The sequence below is a fragment of the Pieris napi genome, chromosome 18 (assembly GCF_905475465.1).
Source record: "Pieris napi chromosome 18, ilPieNapi1.2, whole genome shotgun sequence".
Taxonomy (NCBI): Eukaryota; Metazoa; Arthropoda; class Insecta; order Lepidoptera; family Pieridae; genus Pieris; species Pieris napi.
Genome location: NC_062251.1, coordinates 4047778 through 4063308, shown reverse-complemented (window position 1 = coordinate 4063308; position 15531 = coordinate 4047778). Strand labels below are relative to the sequence as shown.

The following is a 15531-nucleotide window of genomic DNA, read 5'->3' as shown; positions in this document are numbered from 1 at the left end:
CTAATACTGGATTTGAGTAACTTGATCTGTGCCGTGTGTACAACCGCACTCATATGACTAAACAAACAATTAGAGAGAAACTGGAGAAAAAAAGTTAATCGTACTCATTTTAATAAAAAGAGTTTTATTCATAAATTAAAAAATCAAATTTTACATCATTCATTTCTTTGTAAATTTGTATCCTGAGCGTTGACATTACTTTCGCCTGTAGATGATGTTGTTGCTGGGGTATAAATTACGTCATAAGACGTGATATTAAACAGGCCGCTTTCAGTCGAAATAAGAGTTTCATTGTCATTCACTGCAGCAGAACTAATAGCATTGTCGTTAAGACTCGAAGTATCCTGGATTATACTATTGGTTTGGTGACAATTTATCGGTGACAAACTGTCAAGCTCAGTAAAAGCACTAGAACTTGTTGTAGGTATGGGACTGTAGTATGCAGGTTGTGTTTGACTTTCCATTTCCATAACTATATTTAACACTTTTGTTCTGAACATTAGTTTTTGATATCTAGTGAATCTTTTTAATGAAGGCTGCAGAGACTGAAAGAAAGCCAAATCCTCACTTTCTAGCTCCAGTTGATTAGACTTTAAGCATTCTAATAACTGTGCCTCAAATTCAGATGGTGCTTGCTTTTTAGATTTTACTTGTTTTTGTTTTGATGTTGGGTGAGAACTTTCTTGACGTGAAGTATCTGGTTGCGTGGACTCATTAGGTGTTTCTAAATTACTTTGTTCAGACATTTCTTCACAGAGTGACTCTTCTCCAGCAGTTTCCGTTGTACTGTCTAAGAAAGTCAAAATGTCATAGTAAGAATATTTCTTCTTCTTCTTCTTACTCCCAGAGCCGGATGGCTGATTTTTTTCAGATATCTTGTCTTTCTGGTAAGTGTCCCTTGCTGTTCGCCAGCGTTGTTGTATTTTCTTGTCTGAAATGACAAAATATAATAAGTAAGTGGCAAAAGTACACACAGTTTCAGATCAAGTTACCCAAAACCAGTACCAATAAACGGAACTTGCTAGGGCCTCGCCGGGCGCCGAGTCGTCTACGATAATAAACAACGCATGAGTCCTGTTTATACTGGTTTTGGGAAGCTTGATCTGTGGCCGTGTGTACAAATCTGATATTAGTTGGAAATTTAACTGCATTCGATTAAAGGCCCTCCTTAATTCACACATGTTGTCAACTTTACACTGTCTCATGAAGCATTAGATAAATCAAGCAATATATATATACCTATACAGAGTGGAAAAATAAGGCCGCAGTTGAAGGAAAAGTACCCTTAGGCGCAACGCAAACGGCGGGCCGGCGCAGGCCGGTCAATTTCGCCGCGAACGATAGCGCAAAGTGAATCTTATACTAGACGCAGACGGCGCGGCCGGGGCGGCGCGGCGCAGACATCGACGAAATAATTCATTTTTTACAAAAATAATTAGAACTTCATTTAAGGATTTTTGGAAAAACACCGGATTGAATCGGGCAATTTGTTTATTTGTTACAGTAAAATTTGCCATCATCAAAATTAAGGTGAAAACTTCCGGAAGTCACTAGCGCTGTAAGTTTTTAATTTGTTTTAACAAAAATTTGCTTTATTTGCATCTGTCAACCTTCATGAAGGAGGACATCTTGTAATGTAAATATTGCCTGAAATAAACGATATTTCATTATATTATATTATATATATTTATTAGATTCCTTTCATTTGCCGGAAATTTTACCATAGGGGTTAATTTATACAGAGAAGATTTCTTATAAAATATTTACAGCATAGTTATGTGTCTCAAATCTGCTAAAAGTGGCCACTTTTAGCAGATATGAGATACATAACTATACTTCGAACTTTTCATATGAAATCATAACTGCATAAATACCCCCCTATGATAAAATTTTCGGCAAATCATAGAAATCTAACGTAGCTATAGTACTGTAGTTAAAACGAATTAAAAACTTCTAGCGCTAGCTACTTCCGTGCCCTTTCACCTTAAGGGTATTTATTTTTCTTCTGAAGTAAAATTCGAGCGGTGCATGCTGTCTTATGTCTGATGTCAGCATTATTAATATATTATGTTATCATATTATTAATATATTGTTTTTGTTTTCAGATATTTGGCAACTGGTAATACATTCACTGATCTACACTATTCCTATGTGATTGGAATTGCAACAATTAGCGAAATAGTAAGACAAGTTTGTTACATAATATGGATTGAACTAAAGTCTGAATGTATTCCACAGCTTAATGGGATCAAATGGAAAGAAATCGCAGAGGGATTTCTCACATATACAAATTTTCCTAATTGCTTGGGTGCAATTGATGGAAAACATATAAGAGTGATTCGGCCGCCGCACAGTGGATCACTATATTTTAATTATAAGAAATATTATTCTGTAGTGCTCCTCGCAATGTGTGATGCTGATTATAATTTTACATATATTAATGTCGGTACCAGTGGAAGCAACGCCGATTCAACCATCTTTAGAAGGAGTCAATTGTATACGAAACTGGAAAGTAACACGTTGGGTATCCCTGACCCGCAAGAGTTGCCTATTATTTGCCCCGAAGTAGCTTATCCATCTAGTGTAAGAGCAAAGTTGCCGTTCGTGATAGTGGGAGACGAGGCATTTGGTTTATCATCACATGTGATGCGGCCTTATGCTCGTGATAATTTACCTTACAAAAAGAAAATATTTAATTACCGTCTGTCCAGAGCTAGAAGGTACATAGAATGCACTTTTGGAATTATGTCAAATAAATTTAGAATATTTCACAGATCCATGAATGTCAAGTTAGATCTAGCACAATTAATAGTCAAGACGGCATGTGTACTTCACAATTTCATAAGGAAACGGGATGGCTACAAGGTCAGCCATACATTTGTCACAAATGGTTTTACGGGACCACTACCCAGGCAGCAGACTGAAAGTAGTAATACGTCGGCAAGTAATATCAGAGATATATTTGCAGATTACTTTATCAATGAAGGAAAAGTCTCCTGGCAACACCGATATATAATTAATTAACTAAACTCAAAAGGTTTTAGAAGGTTTTTGATGTTATTTGTGAATTAAATAATTATGCTTATATTAATAAAGTAATGATGCTTGTATAAATAAAATAATGAACCAAACACATACCCGCCTCTTTTCTTTCCTCTTCGCTCAAATTTTCGTAGTTAGGTGCCAATTCCTTCAAAATATCTCTCCATGCAGCCTCCCTCGCGTCCCTGTTTTTGTATAATTCATTGCGTTTATCCCACAAAACGGGCCGCAGATGAACTTCAATGATTACTCGTTCTGTATCGATTTTCATTTCGGTAGTACAATACGGCGCGTGCGCCCCGCTCGACTCTAAAATGGGCACTGAAGTTGTAGGCAGCGCTTACGCATGCGGATACCCCGCACCGGGGTGACGCCCCGCACAGCGCCCCGCGTCCCGCGTGCGTTTATCACGCTTTAGGCTGCCAGTCCACCAGAGCGGAGCGAGGCAGCGGAGCCGAGAAACGGACTAATGCGGAGTGGAGTTGCGTACTGTGACTGTCCACCGGAGCGGAGCGAGGCTGCGGAGCGGAGTGAGGAAGTAATGCGGAGCGGAGTTGCTGTGTTTTTCAATATGCGGAGCTAGGCAGCAAGTACGCGACGAGTGATTTCGAGCTCCCGGCGTGGGGCGATTGGTTTAATTCTACGCGAAATGTCAGTGATAGCAGACATGCCATCGAAAAAGTTGATACATTATTACCTTACATTGCTTGAGGAAGAAGAGTTGGAGTCAGAAGAAGCCGAAATACTTACCATATACCATTTGAACAATTCTATGAGGAAACATAGATTTTGGTTAAGAAATCATATCAAACATCGTTCAGAACACAGTGAATATTTTACTTTTTTCCAAACAGCTGATGAAGAAACTTTCGAAAATTCTTATAGAGTTTCAAGATGTACTTTTTATGAACTTCACTCCCTGATTGAACCATATATTCGGAAACAAGACACAAATTACAGAAATTCAATTAGTAGCCGTGAAAGATTAGCGGTGTGTTTAAAGTAAGTACACATTTTAAATCAAAGTAACTTTTATTTTTGCATACAGTTATAGAAGCCATGTTATATTAATTTAAAAATCGTAATCTGTCTCAAAATTGACCGCATTTTCATTGGGTTCTGTTGGCTCTGCTGCAGATGTTTCAATATCCTGGGTTGTTGGAATTTGTAAAGCGCTAGGATTAATGATACTAGTGTTAATATTATCTGAAGCACTAGGAATATTGACACTAGTGTTGGTATTATCTGAAGCACTAGGAATATTAAGACTAGTGTTGATATTATCTGAAGCACTAGGAATATTGATACTAGTGTTGATATTATCTGAAGCACTAGGAGTATCGATACTAGTGTTGATGTTATCTGATGTAGGTGTTGAGCCTGTAGAATAACCATAATTATTCGGAGAATACCAACTATGTTGAAGATTACTTTCTTCAGCTGACATTACCGCATTAAAGCAGGTTTTTTTAATTTGAAGTTGAAAATAATACGGCAGCTTTTTTGTCGATGCAGCCAAATTTAAAAAAAATAAGTCTATTTCATCGTATTTATCACTGGCTGACATCATGTTTTTAAGTTCTATCCGTTCTCGTTCCAACACTTCGCGGCGTTCTTGATTTTTTTTTAAATAATCTAGAATTTCATCGTTCTTTCTTTTTTTGGATGTTGATGGAAGAGATTCCGAAGCTGTTGGATTCTTAGGATCATCGGCAGAAGGAAGATTATTTGAATTTGATGGCAAAAAATTGCATGATTCCCGTGAACTCTCTTCAATGGTATTTGGCGGATTTGAAGTTTCGCTTACTGAGTGGTCCAGGGGCGTAAAATTTGTTGACCGGTCTCTGTTACTCATGTAAGGCAATAAAAATGACATGGCTTTTTGATATTTCCATTCTTTTCGTTGTTTTCTAGCCTGTCCACTCCTTGTTGCATTTTGTCTTTTTAAGGCATCCCGATGGTTATCTCTCAGTTGTTTCCATCGCGACTTGGCAGTTGTAACTGAAACAATCAACAAACACAAAAATGTATTACATGGTCTATTTATGACAAAAATATTACATCACTTACGCGAAGTACAATTAAATACGTTTTTTTTTAGGTATTTAGCAACCGGCCAGTCATTTACAACGATGGGAGAGAATTTTAGAATTGGATTGAAAAGTGTATCAAGAATTGTTGAGGAGGTTTGTGATGCTTTATGGAATATATTGCAACCTCTTGTCATGTCACAACCAACAGAAAACGACTGGAAAGAAATCGCAAAAGATTTTGATGAACTATGGCAATTTAAAAATTGTATAGGTGCTCTTGATGGCAAGCACGTATATATCAAGGCTCCCTCGAAAACCGGGTCCTCGTTTTTCAACTACAAAAAGAGATTTTCTGTAGTATTGATGTGTTTAGCTGATGCCAAAAGGAAAATCATAATGGCTGATGTGGGATCTATGGGAAGATTTTCTGATGCAGGAATTTTTGATAACAGCATTTTCGGAAAGAGTCTAAAAGAAAAGAGATTGAATTTACCTCAGCCGGTACCATTTTATCAAGGTGGAGCAAAAATGCCGTTCGTATTTATAGGAGACGAAGCTTTTCCATTAATGGAAAATTTTATGAGGCCTTACCCACGTGATGGACTTAACGCAGAAAAAAAAATTTTTAATTACCGATTATCAAGAGCACGTCGTATTGTTGAGGCAACTTTCGGTGTATTGACGAGAAAGTGGTACGTGTATCATAAAGATTTTGAATGCAAAATAGAAACAGTTGACAAGGTAATAAAAGCAACATGTGTTTTGCACAATTATTTAATTCAAAGACAACCTAATTATATAAACAATATTGAAAATAACATGGAGCAATCATTATTATCAGTTGGTGATATTATAGAAACACAACATTCTAGTAACGATGGTTATCAAGTTCGTGAAATGTATTGTTCATACTTTAATAATCAGGGGAAGGTACCATGGCAAGATACTCGAATTTTGAAAAGAATCTATAATAGTCAGTGATGTGAGACAGATATAGATAATTTGGCCAGCTGCGGACATTATTTAACTATTTAGGCTATTACATTATATAGGCTATTTTGTTAAATAAAAAAAAAGATATCAATATGTACCTACTAGAAGGTATTATAGAATAAAGATACATATTATTTACCATCCGATATGTTTGTTTCAATGATAATTTGGTCCCACGCAGCATCTTTTGTTTCGTTGCATTTGTAAAATTCTGAAGATGTGTTCCAAATGCACGGAAACTTTTTCACACTTTCAATAAGTTTTTCATCCATTATCTTCGGTCACATACGCACTGGTCGGAATACGGCGGCACACTGCCGGCGCAAAGTGCGCCCGCGCCCGCACTCGCTTCCCCGCTCCGCATCCCCGCACGTTTCCCCGCTCCGTTTCCCCGCTCCGCATACCGGTTTTATATGAAATTTTAAACTAGCTCGCAAGTCCCTGTCCACTTAAGAGGAGCGGAGATTTTGTGCAATCCTATTGGTTAATATTTCTCCGTTTCTCGGCTCCGCTGCCTCGCTCCGCTCTGGTGGACTGGCAGCCTTAAGCCCCGTATTCATGGTAAACATTTGTTTAGCAACAGTTGCTAAACATTGTTGGTGAGCGGCGAGAATGTTGCTAGCAACTATGTTTAAATCAATACAGGTTGTCCACACGCCAGTCTGCGTTAAAATGTTGCCCGAGGAGGTAGTGTTGTTGTGTTCTCTGTATCAGATGTATAGAATCTCTAATAAAAAAAAGAGAAAAAGATGGTGGATTCGAAATTATCTTTTGCAAAGAGAAAATTTGATGAGTGACCTCAGAATGACAGATGGATCATTTTGTAACTTTACGAGAATGTCGAAAAGTGATTTCGAACATCTTCTAGAAATGATTGGTCCATCAATAGCCAAAAGGGAAACAAATATTCGTCAGCCAGTTTCACCTCAAACGAGGCTGGCTATTACATTACGGTATCTTGCAACTGGAGATTCATACAGTTCTCTTTCATACACATTCAGAGTATCAAAACAATTGATTAGCAAAATTATACCAGATGTATGTCAAGAACTAATTAACTCACTAGCAGGATATGTCAAGGTACAAGAACACTATTTGTGTAATCAAGTATTTTATTAATTAAAAAACACAAAAAAAAAAACAGTGTATGCTATTGCGTTGATTCATCACTGAGATAGTTAACTAAGTTTAGTATAGCCGAATCTTCTGTTTCGTCTCGTAATGCATCTAGTCTATTTGTTTCGTGTCTCTCAATTTCCCTTATTTCAGTTTCCTGAACATTATTTGGTGTTGATGATGGATGAGAAGATGCCGTTTGATATCCATATGTATTATATCGTCCCATTTTTAATTCATACAGTATATTATTAATATGGTACTTTGCCTGTGTCACGGCTTGGTCATCTTTAACACTTCTTAATTCAGCAGCAATATATTCACCATATATATCAAATGGATCCTTCTTCTCCCTTTCATCCATCTTTTTTTTAGCACTTTTCAAAACCTCTAATATTTCATTTGATTCATCTGTCTTATTTCTTTTCCTCGAAGATGTAGATGTTGTAGCATTCGGCCTTGGTGATTGAGATGGCTCTGACTCCATACCACTTTCAAGTGCATTGTTTTCATCTACCTGTAAATTATTATCTTATTATATATTTATTTATTTTTTAGGTTCCAAGTTCGGAACAAGAATGGAAACAAATAAGTCGTGAATTCGAAATACGATGGAATTTTCCACATTGCATTGGGGCCATTGATGGGAAACACGTTATGATTGTGGCGCCAAATAATTCTGGAAGTGAATACTACAATTATAAAAATCAGTTCAGCATGGTACTTATGGCAATTGCAGATGGCAATTACAACTTTATTTACGCAAATTATGGAGCTAAGGGTCGGTCGTCCGACAGTGGAATATTTCAAGAAACACCGTTTTATAATGCATTGTTAGAAAACTCACTTAAACTGCCACGGCCTGAACCAATAACACAAGGCGGAACAGAAATGCCGTATGTAATTGTAGGTGACAGTGCTTTCGCGCTAACGGAGAACATCATGAAACCATATCCTGGCATTCATGAACGTGGGAACAAAAAGCGTATATTCAATTACAGACTATCAAGAGCTAGGAGGATTATAGAAAATGTTTTTGGCATTTTATGTGTGGTGTTCCGTGTATTCACTAAACCTATTCCGTTAAAACCAGCCAATTGTGAACTCGTGGTAATTGCTTGTGTATATTTACATAACTTCTTAAGACGTAACTCAGTTTCCAGATCCATATATACACCTCCACAAACTTTTGATTTTGAAGACTCTGAAGGTAACCTATTAGAAGGTTCTTGGCGAAGGGAACTAAGTTCGTTTCCTATGATTGATTTGCAAAGACGGGGCAGGCCTGCATCACAATCAGCTCTTTGTATTAGAGAACAGTTTGCCGATTACTTTATAACTCCAGAGGGAAGAGTTCCATGGCAAAATAATGTAGCGTAATTGTAATAATTTTACAGACAATAGTATAAAACAATTATATACAAAAACAACTTACTGTTTTATTCATAGTATCCGTTTCATCAGAAGTAGTTGCACCACATAACAAAAATTCCAATGGCTCGTAATAAATCCATTTACATTTTTCTATTGCGCCGCTGCCTGTAGTTTTTTTTGCCGACATCTTTTTTTTCTCTCTAGTAAATTGAGTACGCAGTACATGTATTTTAGTTTCTACGTCTTTTTTGGGTATATTTAGGACTTGAGAAATTTCTTCGAATGCATCGTTCTTTTTGTTTCTATCTTTGTATTGTTTTATAGAACAATCCCATAATAATGGTTTTGATTGAAATAATTCTATTAATTGCATTATTTTATCATTGCTCCACACTACTGCCATGTTTATAAACTGTTGCAAACTCGTCCACACACGTCAACAATTGTCGCTAAACTGATGTTTACGCTTGTCGGGCGAGAGCTTGTCAACATGATGCTGTCAACTCTGCAACACGCAGTGTTGCCAGCAACATGTTGACAGCAACTCCGCAACACGTTGATTCAACTTTGTTGCTCAACAAATGTTTCCCATGAATACGGGGCATTACTCTACATTACTATAATTCTGATCATAAACAAGTTATAGTAAGTTTATTTTTTATTTTAAAGGTATATATACCACTTTTCATGCATTTTACATTAGAAATGGCAGTTTCATACAATCTTACATCCCTTTAGTATAATTAATAGTTAGTAATTTTTTTTCCTTGTAGATTAAGAGCTAGTTCAGACATGGCGGAATCCGTGCGGATGCAAATCGCGCGGTTCTAAACGCAAGTGTTCAGACAGACGCGGATGTAAATGCGGAGTGCCGTAATCCGCATAGAGTGACAGCGTTCTAGTCCAATCATGGAAGTCGAAGAAGCAATATGTGTGTACTTGTTGCTCCGTAAAAAAGAAAGAAAGAAGAAACGGCAGTATTGGGTGCATCCAATATTACGTGATCGGCTCACCCATGGTCAGTTTCTGACTTTATATCCAAAATTAAGAAGTTTTGAACCAAAATTCTTTAATTATTTGAGAATGTCGATAAATTCATTTGATGAATTATTAGAAATGATCAGTGAACAAATTGCATCTAATGATACCCATATGAGGTCAAGCGTGGCCCCAGAAGAAAAACTCGTGATTACATTAAGGTAAGATATTTATTTTATACATCAGAATATATGTTTTGTACTATAGAAGACTGTGAGTCGTCAGTGCTATTGCATGATAAAGGCGATGGAGACTCTCCTGGTACGATTGTAGAATATCCTGTAAAATATCCTTGTGGGTTTGAATATTGTTGGTTTTGCCAAAATACTTCATTAGGCGTGTTCTGCTGGCTCGTGATATGAATAGGCGCTGGTAATTTCTGCCCTTTCTGTATTACCTGGAGTAATTCAATTTTAGTAGCCAAACGCTTATTTTCTGGAATTTTTTTTAACTCTTTATACAATGACATACAAAAAAGCTTATCATCATCATCTTGCTTTGACATACTTTCTTGTAATTGTCTCTGTATTTTATCCCTTGATTCAATGCTATTTTCTAATATGTCAGCCAATCGCTCTTCTGAAGTAATTTTAGTCTTCTTCCTTTTATTGGGTACTGGTTGTATTTCACGTGCATTAACAAAATTATCTTGGTTTTGGTCAATGTTTTGAATTCCTTCATTTTTGGCTTCACGTATGTTTGATGTCGTTTCTTTGTTTTCTACTGTCTTCTGAAGAAAAGAAAGCCGGTCAAAATACATGTATTTTGAACCTTTACATGCACCAGAACCAGAAGGAATTGATTTGCCTTTCTTGAATTCCTTATTATAAGCATCCCGTATATTCTTCCACTTTTTTTGTAAAGTTACACCTGGAACAGAAATCAGTATTTTTAACAAAATTGTAGACTTATAAATACAGGAGCGGTCAAATATTTGAAGACACTCAAAAATTTGAAAAATTTAAAATAAAATAATTGACACTCATTATTTTAAACTAGCTGGTGCCCGCGACTTATAATTAATAAATGAAAAGTTTGCAACTTTGTTAACAAAACGATACAGATCAAGATTATATTGTTTCAGATATCTGGGTACTGGTTGTTCCTTTGGAGAACTGCATTACAACTTTCGTCTTGGCAAATCTACAATTACAGGAATTGTCCGTGAAGTATGTGAAGCTCTGTGGGAAAAAGTCGCAAAAAATGTCATGCCTGAACCCAGCGAAGATATATGGAAGAAAATAGCTACAGATTTTGAAAAATATGCAAATTTCCCCAATTGCATTGGCGCCATAGATGGCAAGCATATAAGGATTACAAAACCCAATGATTCTGGATCTTTGTATTATAATTACAAAACTTTTTTTTCCATAGTGCTGTTGGCACTTTGTGATAGTAACTATTGTTTTTCTTTCATAGATATTGGATCATATGGAAAAAGTAGTGATTCTGCAATTTTTAAAAATTCGGTATTTTATAAAAGATTAATAGAAAAGTCATTACACATACCAAAACCTAAACCAATATCTAACACAGATCCTACGCCATTGCCATACGTCATAGTTGGCGATGAAGCGTTTGGTTTATCCGAAACTGTAATGCGACCCTATGCAGGTAGAGGGCTATCATACGAAAAAAATATATTTAATTACAGGTTATCAAGAGCTCGACGTTATATTGAATGCACTTTTGGAATTCTGGCAAACAAGTGGCGCATTTTTCATAGGCCTATAAACGTTAATATAGACTTTGCCGAAGACATAATAAAGGCCTGTTGTGTGCTACACAATTTTGTTAGAACTAGAGATGGTATACAGTTTGAAGATACTTTATATACTGGGCCAATGAGTAATCTTAATACATTACATGCAGGAAGGGGTACACCGTCATCATTAAATATTAGAGACAAATATGCTAATTACTTTGTAAATGAGGGTCGTGTAGAATGGCAAGACACAAAAATATAAAAACTTGAGAGGTGTCAAGGGACACCCGGATAGAACGAAGTTGACCTCACTGGAGGCGAGTACTAGAGGCGAGTAGCGAGGCGTGGTGTTTGCGTGCGTGAGAATCGTGAGATTTTTCCCGCGCCCGATACTTACCTCCAATCACAATAACAACATTTTTATATAGTTTAGTTATTTGGGGTGGACTGTCAATTACAAAATATGTAAACTACCCTGATAAATGTAAAATTAAATACATACTGACCAAAAAGAACCTTTTTTTCCAAAGAATCCTCATTTTCTCCAAAAATATCCACCAGCTCCTGCCAAGCTCCGTTTCTAATAATTTTATTGGAATATTCTGCACATTGGATGTCCCACAAAGCAGGTCTCTTTTCCACCTCATCGATGAATAGCTCGGTGTCGAAGCGATCGGCCGGGTTCCCACTACGCCGGACCGGCAGATCTGCCGCGCCGGTAAATCTGCCGGAAGAGCTAGTGGCTGTACAATTTATATGAAGCTATTCACATTATCCCGGGTCCGGCATTTTTGCCGAGCCCGGCATTTCTACCGAACGTTTTGTCACTACGAATTGCCGGTAGAACGACCGGGCCCGGAGTAATGTGAACGAGTTTGTGCCGGTATCTGTCCCCCGCTCGCCCTGCTCGTGCTCCCCTCGCCCCGCCCGTGTTCCACTCACGTCATTCGGCTCGCATGTTCTGGTAAAAGTAGACGTTTAGCATGGATATTCAAGCAGAAACTTTAATTACGCTTGTCCAAGAGAGACCTGTTCTGTGGGATAAGACCGAAGACGTTTATAAAGACAAAAACTTAAAGTTAGCAGCATGGCGTGAAGTATGTTTAATACTGAAACCAAACTTCGATGAACTGGATGAAAAAGAAAGAAAACAGTACGGTGAGTTTTTAATGTTTTATTGATAAAATGTAAATGCATTGATAAATTTTATTTTATAGCTGCTGCCTGCCACGGAACGGAACCAATATCTGAAACAAAATAATTAGTAAATGATGTCCGTATAGCGTTGGCATTAGGGCCACCTCGACTCGACACATTTCGATTCATGGGTGTAGTTTCTTGTTCTTGTCTATGTTCTATATTTTGGTAACTTTCAAAATTTATACCATCTTTTTCTCTTACAAAATTATGTAAGACTGCACAAGCTTTAATTACTTGAATTGCTGTGTCTACGTTGAGATCTATAGCTCGATGGATTATTCGCCACTTATTTGCCAGAATACCAAAAGCGCACTCAACATACCTTCTTGCTCGACTTAGTCTATAGTTAAAAATCTTTTTATCAGTATTCAAATGTGTACCTCCATATGGACGTAGGAGATTAGGTGTTAAAGCAAAGCCTTCATCGCCAACAAGTATAAACGGTAATTCTTCGTGCAAGTTTTCATGAAGCGGTCTAGGCTTTGGTACATTTAAAGTACCATCATTGATCTTTTGCCAAAATGTACTATCCTTTAATATACTAGAATCGCATTCCTTGCCAAATGAGCCCACACTAATAAAAATAAATCGGTACTCTGAATCGACAACTGCCATTAATACAAAAGAATAATACTCCTTGTAATTAAAGAACATAGAACCACTCTTGGCTGGTTTCAAAATTCTGATATGTTTGCCATCTACTGCTCCAAGACAGTGAGGAAAGTTGGCTTTTCTTTCGAATCCTGAAGCGATGTCCTCCCATTCTCTCTCAGTATCAGGCAGCTTAAGGAAATCTGTCTTTAGGTTTTCCCAAATGACGTGGGTCATTTCTTTTATTAGTTTACTTATTGTCGAAACGCCTACTCTGTATGAGTAATGTATTTCTTTGAATGAACATCCTGAAGCTAAATATCTGAAAAAAAAGTATTTTTTGTTAATACATTATTACTTTATACGTCACCAAGAAACAAATTGTATTGTTTTATGATATTTTTTTATTGATTTCAGGAAAACAGGTTTCAACTAAATGGAATAATATACGAGATTCGTGGCTTAAGACAGTAAAGAAACAAAAAGATGAGTCTAAATCTGGATCTTCGACCAAAAAGACACGAAATTATTTATATCACGAGCAATTAATGTTTTTGAAAAAAGTCTCCGAACCTCGACCACCACATGAGTCAGTTTCAAAAAAAGCAAGAACCGAGACTGAAGTAGGCATGGAATCAGATTTTCGTTCACCTTTAATTAAAGATAAAAAAAAAATTGATAATAAAGAGGTAAATGACAGGATGGTAAAGTTTTTGGACTCCAGAATAAACCCAGAAAAGGAAAACCATCATCTATCTTTCTTCAAAGGCATTATACCAATCTTGAACACTTTAACTATCGAAGAGACTTTAGAATTTCAAGCTAGCGTCATGACAATGTTGCAAAAAATTAAAAGTAGGAATTATGAGAGACCAAATTACGGACATTGGCGTGATTCATATAATCAGATAACCGGACCAGATCAGTATTCTGGATACTACACACATAATAGCGTCAATCAACAGCCAATACCTACGCAAGATCAACACTACCCTGGATACTCTACGCAATATAATAGTAGCAATCAACAGGCAACAACATCTATACCATCAACTTCATCTCAGACATCGAATCCGATTCCAGCTTCGCCATCAGCATCTAGTAATCGTTCCATACATTCCCAAGACTCAGATTACTTAGATTTTGAAGGGATTTAAGTTTGAGTACAAATAAATACTTAAATAATTGTTTGCATTTTTAATTCATAATGATTATCAAATACATACACCCTCCCACACACACACATTATATATATTCACATTCATGAAACAAACATACATAGCAAACATTCATTCATTCATACAGTCTTAAGTAGGTACCTACGTCAAAACTATTATTACGCAATCTAGTGCATAAAATAATCTTACCTTAGACATATGGCTAATCTTTGTTCTGGGCAAATACATTCTCTGAAACTTGTATCTCGTACTCTTATGTCTAGTCGTCCCAGTAAATCGTCAAAAGTGGTTGCTGTCATTCGAAAATAATTGAAGAACTTTGATTCGTCTCTTCTAAGTTCACCCATTAATGTTTCAAATGTTCCAAGTGAAAATCTTTCCCGTAAAATAGGGTGTACCCAATGTTTTCTTTTATTTTGCCTTCTATTAAGATACCACCACAACACAACAATTTCGTCGTCCATTGTGCGCGCAGGTCCAAATTCAACTGAGGACTGTCTGAATTTCTTCCGGGATCCGATGTAATGTGAACACTCTGTCCGGTGTCCGGTTTTCGGCAGATCTGCCGGTCCGGCGTAGTGGGAACCCGGCCATCCATTGTCACCGTCCGATACGCGCGGCTTCCGCAGAGCAACTGAACGCGCTCTAGGTACGTCAAGTAAATAGATCCGAGCGGCAACCGCGCGAATTCATTTTCTAGCGGTTGAGTGGCGGTAGCCGCGCGGTTTGTCAATCCGCGCGGACAGGTATGAACGAATTTATAGGCGCTAATGTAAATAAGATCCGCGCGGTCTAACCGCGCGATTTGCATCCGCACGGATTCCGCCATGTCTGAACTAGCTCTAAAAAAGATTTCATCGTTCTCCCTCTTCTCATGTAGATGTTGAACACGCAACTCAAAAATTTCTATTTCATATTTCCTACAATTTTTGAACAATTCCAATCTTTCAGTGGATATTTGAGATGTGAGATTGGACACATTTGACAGCCTGCATTTTTTAGGCACCGTTAAACTCCTTGTCATCGGAGCGCGAAGAAAACAGGCTGGTGATTTTGTGTTGAATACCTAATATTCAAATATTGATTTTAATCATAATAACTTTTAGATTTAAATAAATAATAGTGAGTGAATGAAAAAGTGTGTAACTTCATACTAGGTCTCAAAAGCATCTCTAACACTGCGCAAGGTATGCTCAGAAGCCAATCCTTTACTCGTATCTTTACATTGTAGACGGTGAGCGGTTTAACACTGATTTATTTT

General features: G+C 37.1%; 8 protein-coding genes and 1 long non-coding RNA gene across 11 annotated transcripts; 4 read left to right on the top strand and 5 right to left on the bottom strand.

The window, feature by feature from the left end:
• Positions 1 to 104: 104 nt before the first annotated feature.
• LOC125058383 lies at positions 105 to 3452 on the bottom strand. The gene is made up of 2 exons (XM_047662459.1): positions 3139 to 3452; positions 105 to 931 (listed from the first exon to the last, which is right to left on the bottom strand). Exons 1-2 carry the CDS (start codon positions 3311 to 3313, stop codon positions 156 to 158), a joined length of 951 nt encoding a protein of 316 aa, XP_047518415.1. The 5' UTR covers positions 3314 to 3452; the 3' UTR covers positions 105 to 155.
• Positions 927 to 3137, top strand: LOC125058404. 2 transcript variants are annotated; one of them, XR_007118380.1, is made up of 2 exons: positions 927 to 1530; positions 2106 to 3137. It is a non-coding gene; the product is annotated as an uncharacterized LOC125058404 (long non-coding RNA). The 2 variants fall into 2 exon arrangements; XR_007118379.1 differs by having other exon boundaries at positions 927 to 1558.
• An 8-nt stretch (positions 3453 to 3460) lies between the features above and the next one.
• Positions 3461 to 8614, top strand: LOC125058346. Its single transcript, XM_047662421.1, has 2 exons — positions 3461 to 4044; positions 5144 to 8614. The coding sequence occupies exons 1-2, from the start codon at positions 3692 to 3694 to the stop codon at positions 6054 to 6056; spliced, it is 1266 nt and encodes a 421-aa protein (XP_047518377.1). The 5' UTR covers positions 3461 to 3691; the 3' UTR covers positions 6057 to 8614.
• LOC125058372 lies at positions 4056 to 6340 on the bottom strand. The gene is made up of 2 exons (XM_047662450.1): positions 6208 to 6340; positions 4056 to 5043 (listed from the first exon to the last, which is right to left on the bottom strand). The coding sequence occupies exons 1-2, from the start codon at positions 6338 to 6340 to the stop codon at positions 4115 to 4117; spliced, it is 1062 nt and encodes a 353-aa protein (XP_047518406.1). The 3' UTR covers positions 4056 to 4114.
• LOC125058397 lies at positions 6605 to 8638 on the bottom strand. The gene is made up of 2 exons (XM_047662478.1): positions 8620 to 8638; positions 6605 to 7701 (listed from the first exon to the last, which is right to left on the bottom strand). Exons 1-2 carry the CDS (start codon positions 8629 to 8631, stop codon positions 7219 to 7221), a joined length of 495 nt encoding a protein of 164 aa, XP_047518434.1. The 5' UTR covers positions 8632 to 8638; the 3' UTR covers positions 6605 to 7218.
• Positions 6681 to 8614, top strand: LOC125058343 (protein ANTAGONIST OF LIKE HETEROCHROMATIN PROTEIN 1-like). The gene is made up of 2 exons (XM_047662419.1): positions 6681 to 7148; positions 7743 to 8614. Exons 1-2 carry the CDS (start codon positions 6681 to 6683, stop codon positions 8562 to 8564), a joined length of 1290 nt encoding a protein of 429 aa, XP_047518375.1. The 3' UTR covers positions 8565 to 8614.
• Positions 8639 to 9747: 1109 nt separating the features above from the next.
• LOC125058863 lies at positions 9748 to 12248 on the bottom strand. The gene is made up of 3 exons (XM_047663005.1): positions 12244 to 12248; positions 11808 to 12037; positions 9748 to 10466 (listed from the first exon to the last, which is right to left on the bottom strand). Exons 1-3 carry the CDS (start codon positions 12246 to 12248, stop codon positions 9772 to 9774), a joined length of 930 nt encoding a protein of 309 aa, XP_047518961.1. The 3' UTR covers positions 9748 to 9771.
• On the top strand, positions 11983 to 14278 carry LOC125058387. Its single transcript, XM_047662462.1, has 2 exons — positions 11983 to 12459; positions 13510 to 14278. The coding sequence occupies exons 1-2, from the start codon at positions 12285 to 12287 to the stop codon at positions 14247 to 14249; spliced, it is 915 nt and encodes a 304-aa protein (XP_047518418.1). The 5' UTR covers positions 11983 to 12284; the 3' UTR covers positions 14250 to 14278.
• LOC125058391 (protein ALP1-like) lies at positions 12461 to 14878 on the bottom strand. Of its 2 annotated transcripts, XM_047662469.1 has the most exons (3): positions 14460 to 14870; positions 12882 to 13414; positions 12461 to 12548 (listed from the first exon to the last, which is right to left on the bottom strand). In XM_047662469.1, the coding sequence occupies exons 1-3, from the start codon at positions 14732 to 14734 to the stop codon at positions 12508 to 12510; spliced, it is 849 nt and encodes a 282-aa protein (XP_047518425.1). In that variant the 5' UTR covers positions 14735 to 14870; the 3' UTR covers positions 12461 to 12507. The 2 variants fall into 2 exon arrangements, with proteins under 2 accessions (XP_047518425.1, XP_047518426.1); XM_047662470.1 differs by having other exon boundaries at positions 12461 to 13414; positions 14460 to 14878.
• Between the last annotated feature and the right edge of the window lie 653 nt (positions 14879 to 15531).

Excerpts from the sequence above, each read along its gene's own strand:
- LOC125058372 (XM_047662450.1), bottom strand. The coding sequence starts at position 6,340 with ATGGATGAAAAACTTATTGAAAGTGTGAAAAAGTTTCCGTGCATTTGG. Across the intron at positions 5,044-6,207 it reads TGAAACAAACATATCGGATG|TTACAACTGCCAAGTCGCGA; the intron begins GTAAATAATATG and ends TGATTGTTTCAG.
- LOC125058343 (XM_047662419.1), top strand. The coding sequence starts at position 6,681 with ATGTTGCTAGCAACTATGTTTAAATCAATACAGGTTGTCCACACGCCA. Across the intron at positions 7,149-7,742 it reads CACTAGCAGGATATGTCAAG|GTTCCAAGTTCGGAACAAGA; the intron begins GTACAAGAACAC and ends TTTATTTTTTAG.
- LOC125058383 (XM_047662459.1), bottom strand. The coding sequence starts at position 3,313 with ATGAAAATCGATACAGAACGAGTAATCATTGAAGTTCATCTGCGGCCC. Across the intron at positions 932-3,138 it reads AGAGGAAAGAAAAGAGGCGG|ACAAGAAAATACAACAACGC; the intron begins GTATGTGTTTGG and ends TTGTCATTTCAG.
- LOC125058391 (XM_047662470.1), bottom strand. The coding sequence starts at position 14,734 with ATGGACGACGAAATTGTTGTGTTGTGGTGGTATCTTAATAGAAGGCAA. Across the intron at positions 13,415-14,459 it reads AGATTAGCCATATGTCTAAG|ATATTTAGCTTCAGGATGTT; the intron begins GTAAGATTATTT and ends CTTTTTTTTCAG.
- LOC125058863 (XM_047663005.1), bottom strand. Across the intron at positions 10,467-11,807 it reads GGAAAAAAAGGTTCTTTTTG|GTGTAACTTTACAAAAAAAG; the intron begins GTCAGTATGTAT and ends TTTCTGTTCCAG.
- LOC125058346 (XM_047662421.1), top strand. The coding sequence starts at position 3,692 with ATGTCAGTGATAGCAGACATGCCATCGAAAAAGTTGATACATTATTAC. Across the intron at positions 4,045-5,143 it reads AGATTAGCGGTGTGTTTAAA|GTATTTAGCAACCGGCCAGT; the intron begins GTAAGTACACAT and ends GTTTTTTTTTAG.
- LOC125058387 (XM_047662462.1), top strand. The coding sequence starts at position 12,285 with ATGGATATTCAAGCAGAAACTTTAATTACGCTTGTCCAAGAGAGACCT. Across the intron at positions 12,460-13,509 it reads AAAAGAAAGAAAACAGTACG|GAAAACAGGTTTCAACTAAA; the intron begins GTGAGTTTTTAA and ends TATTGATTTCAG.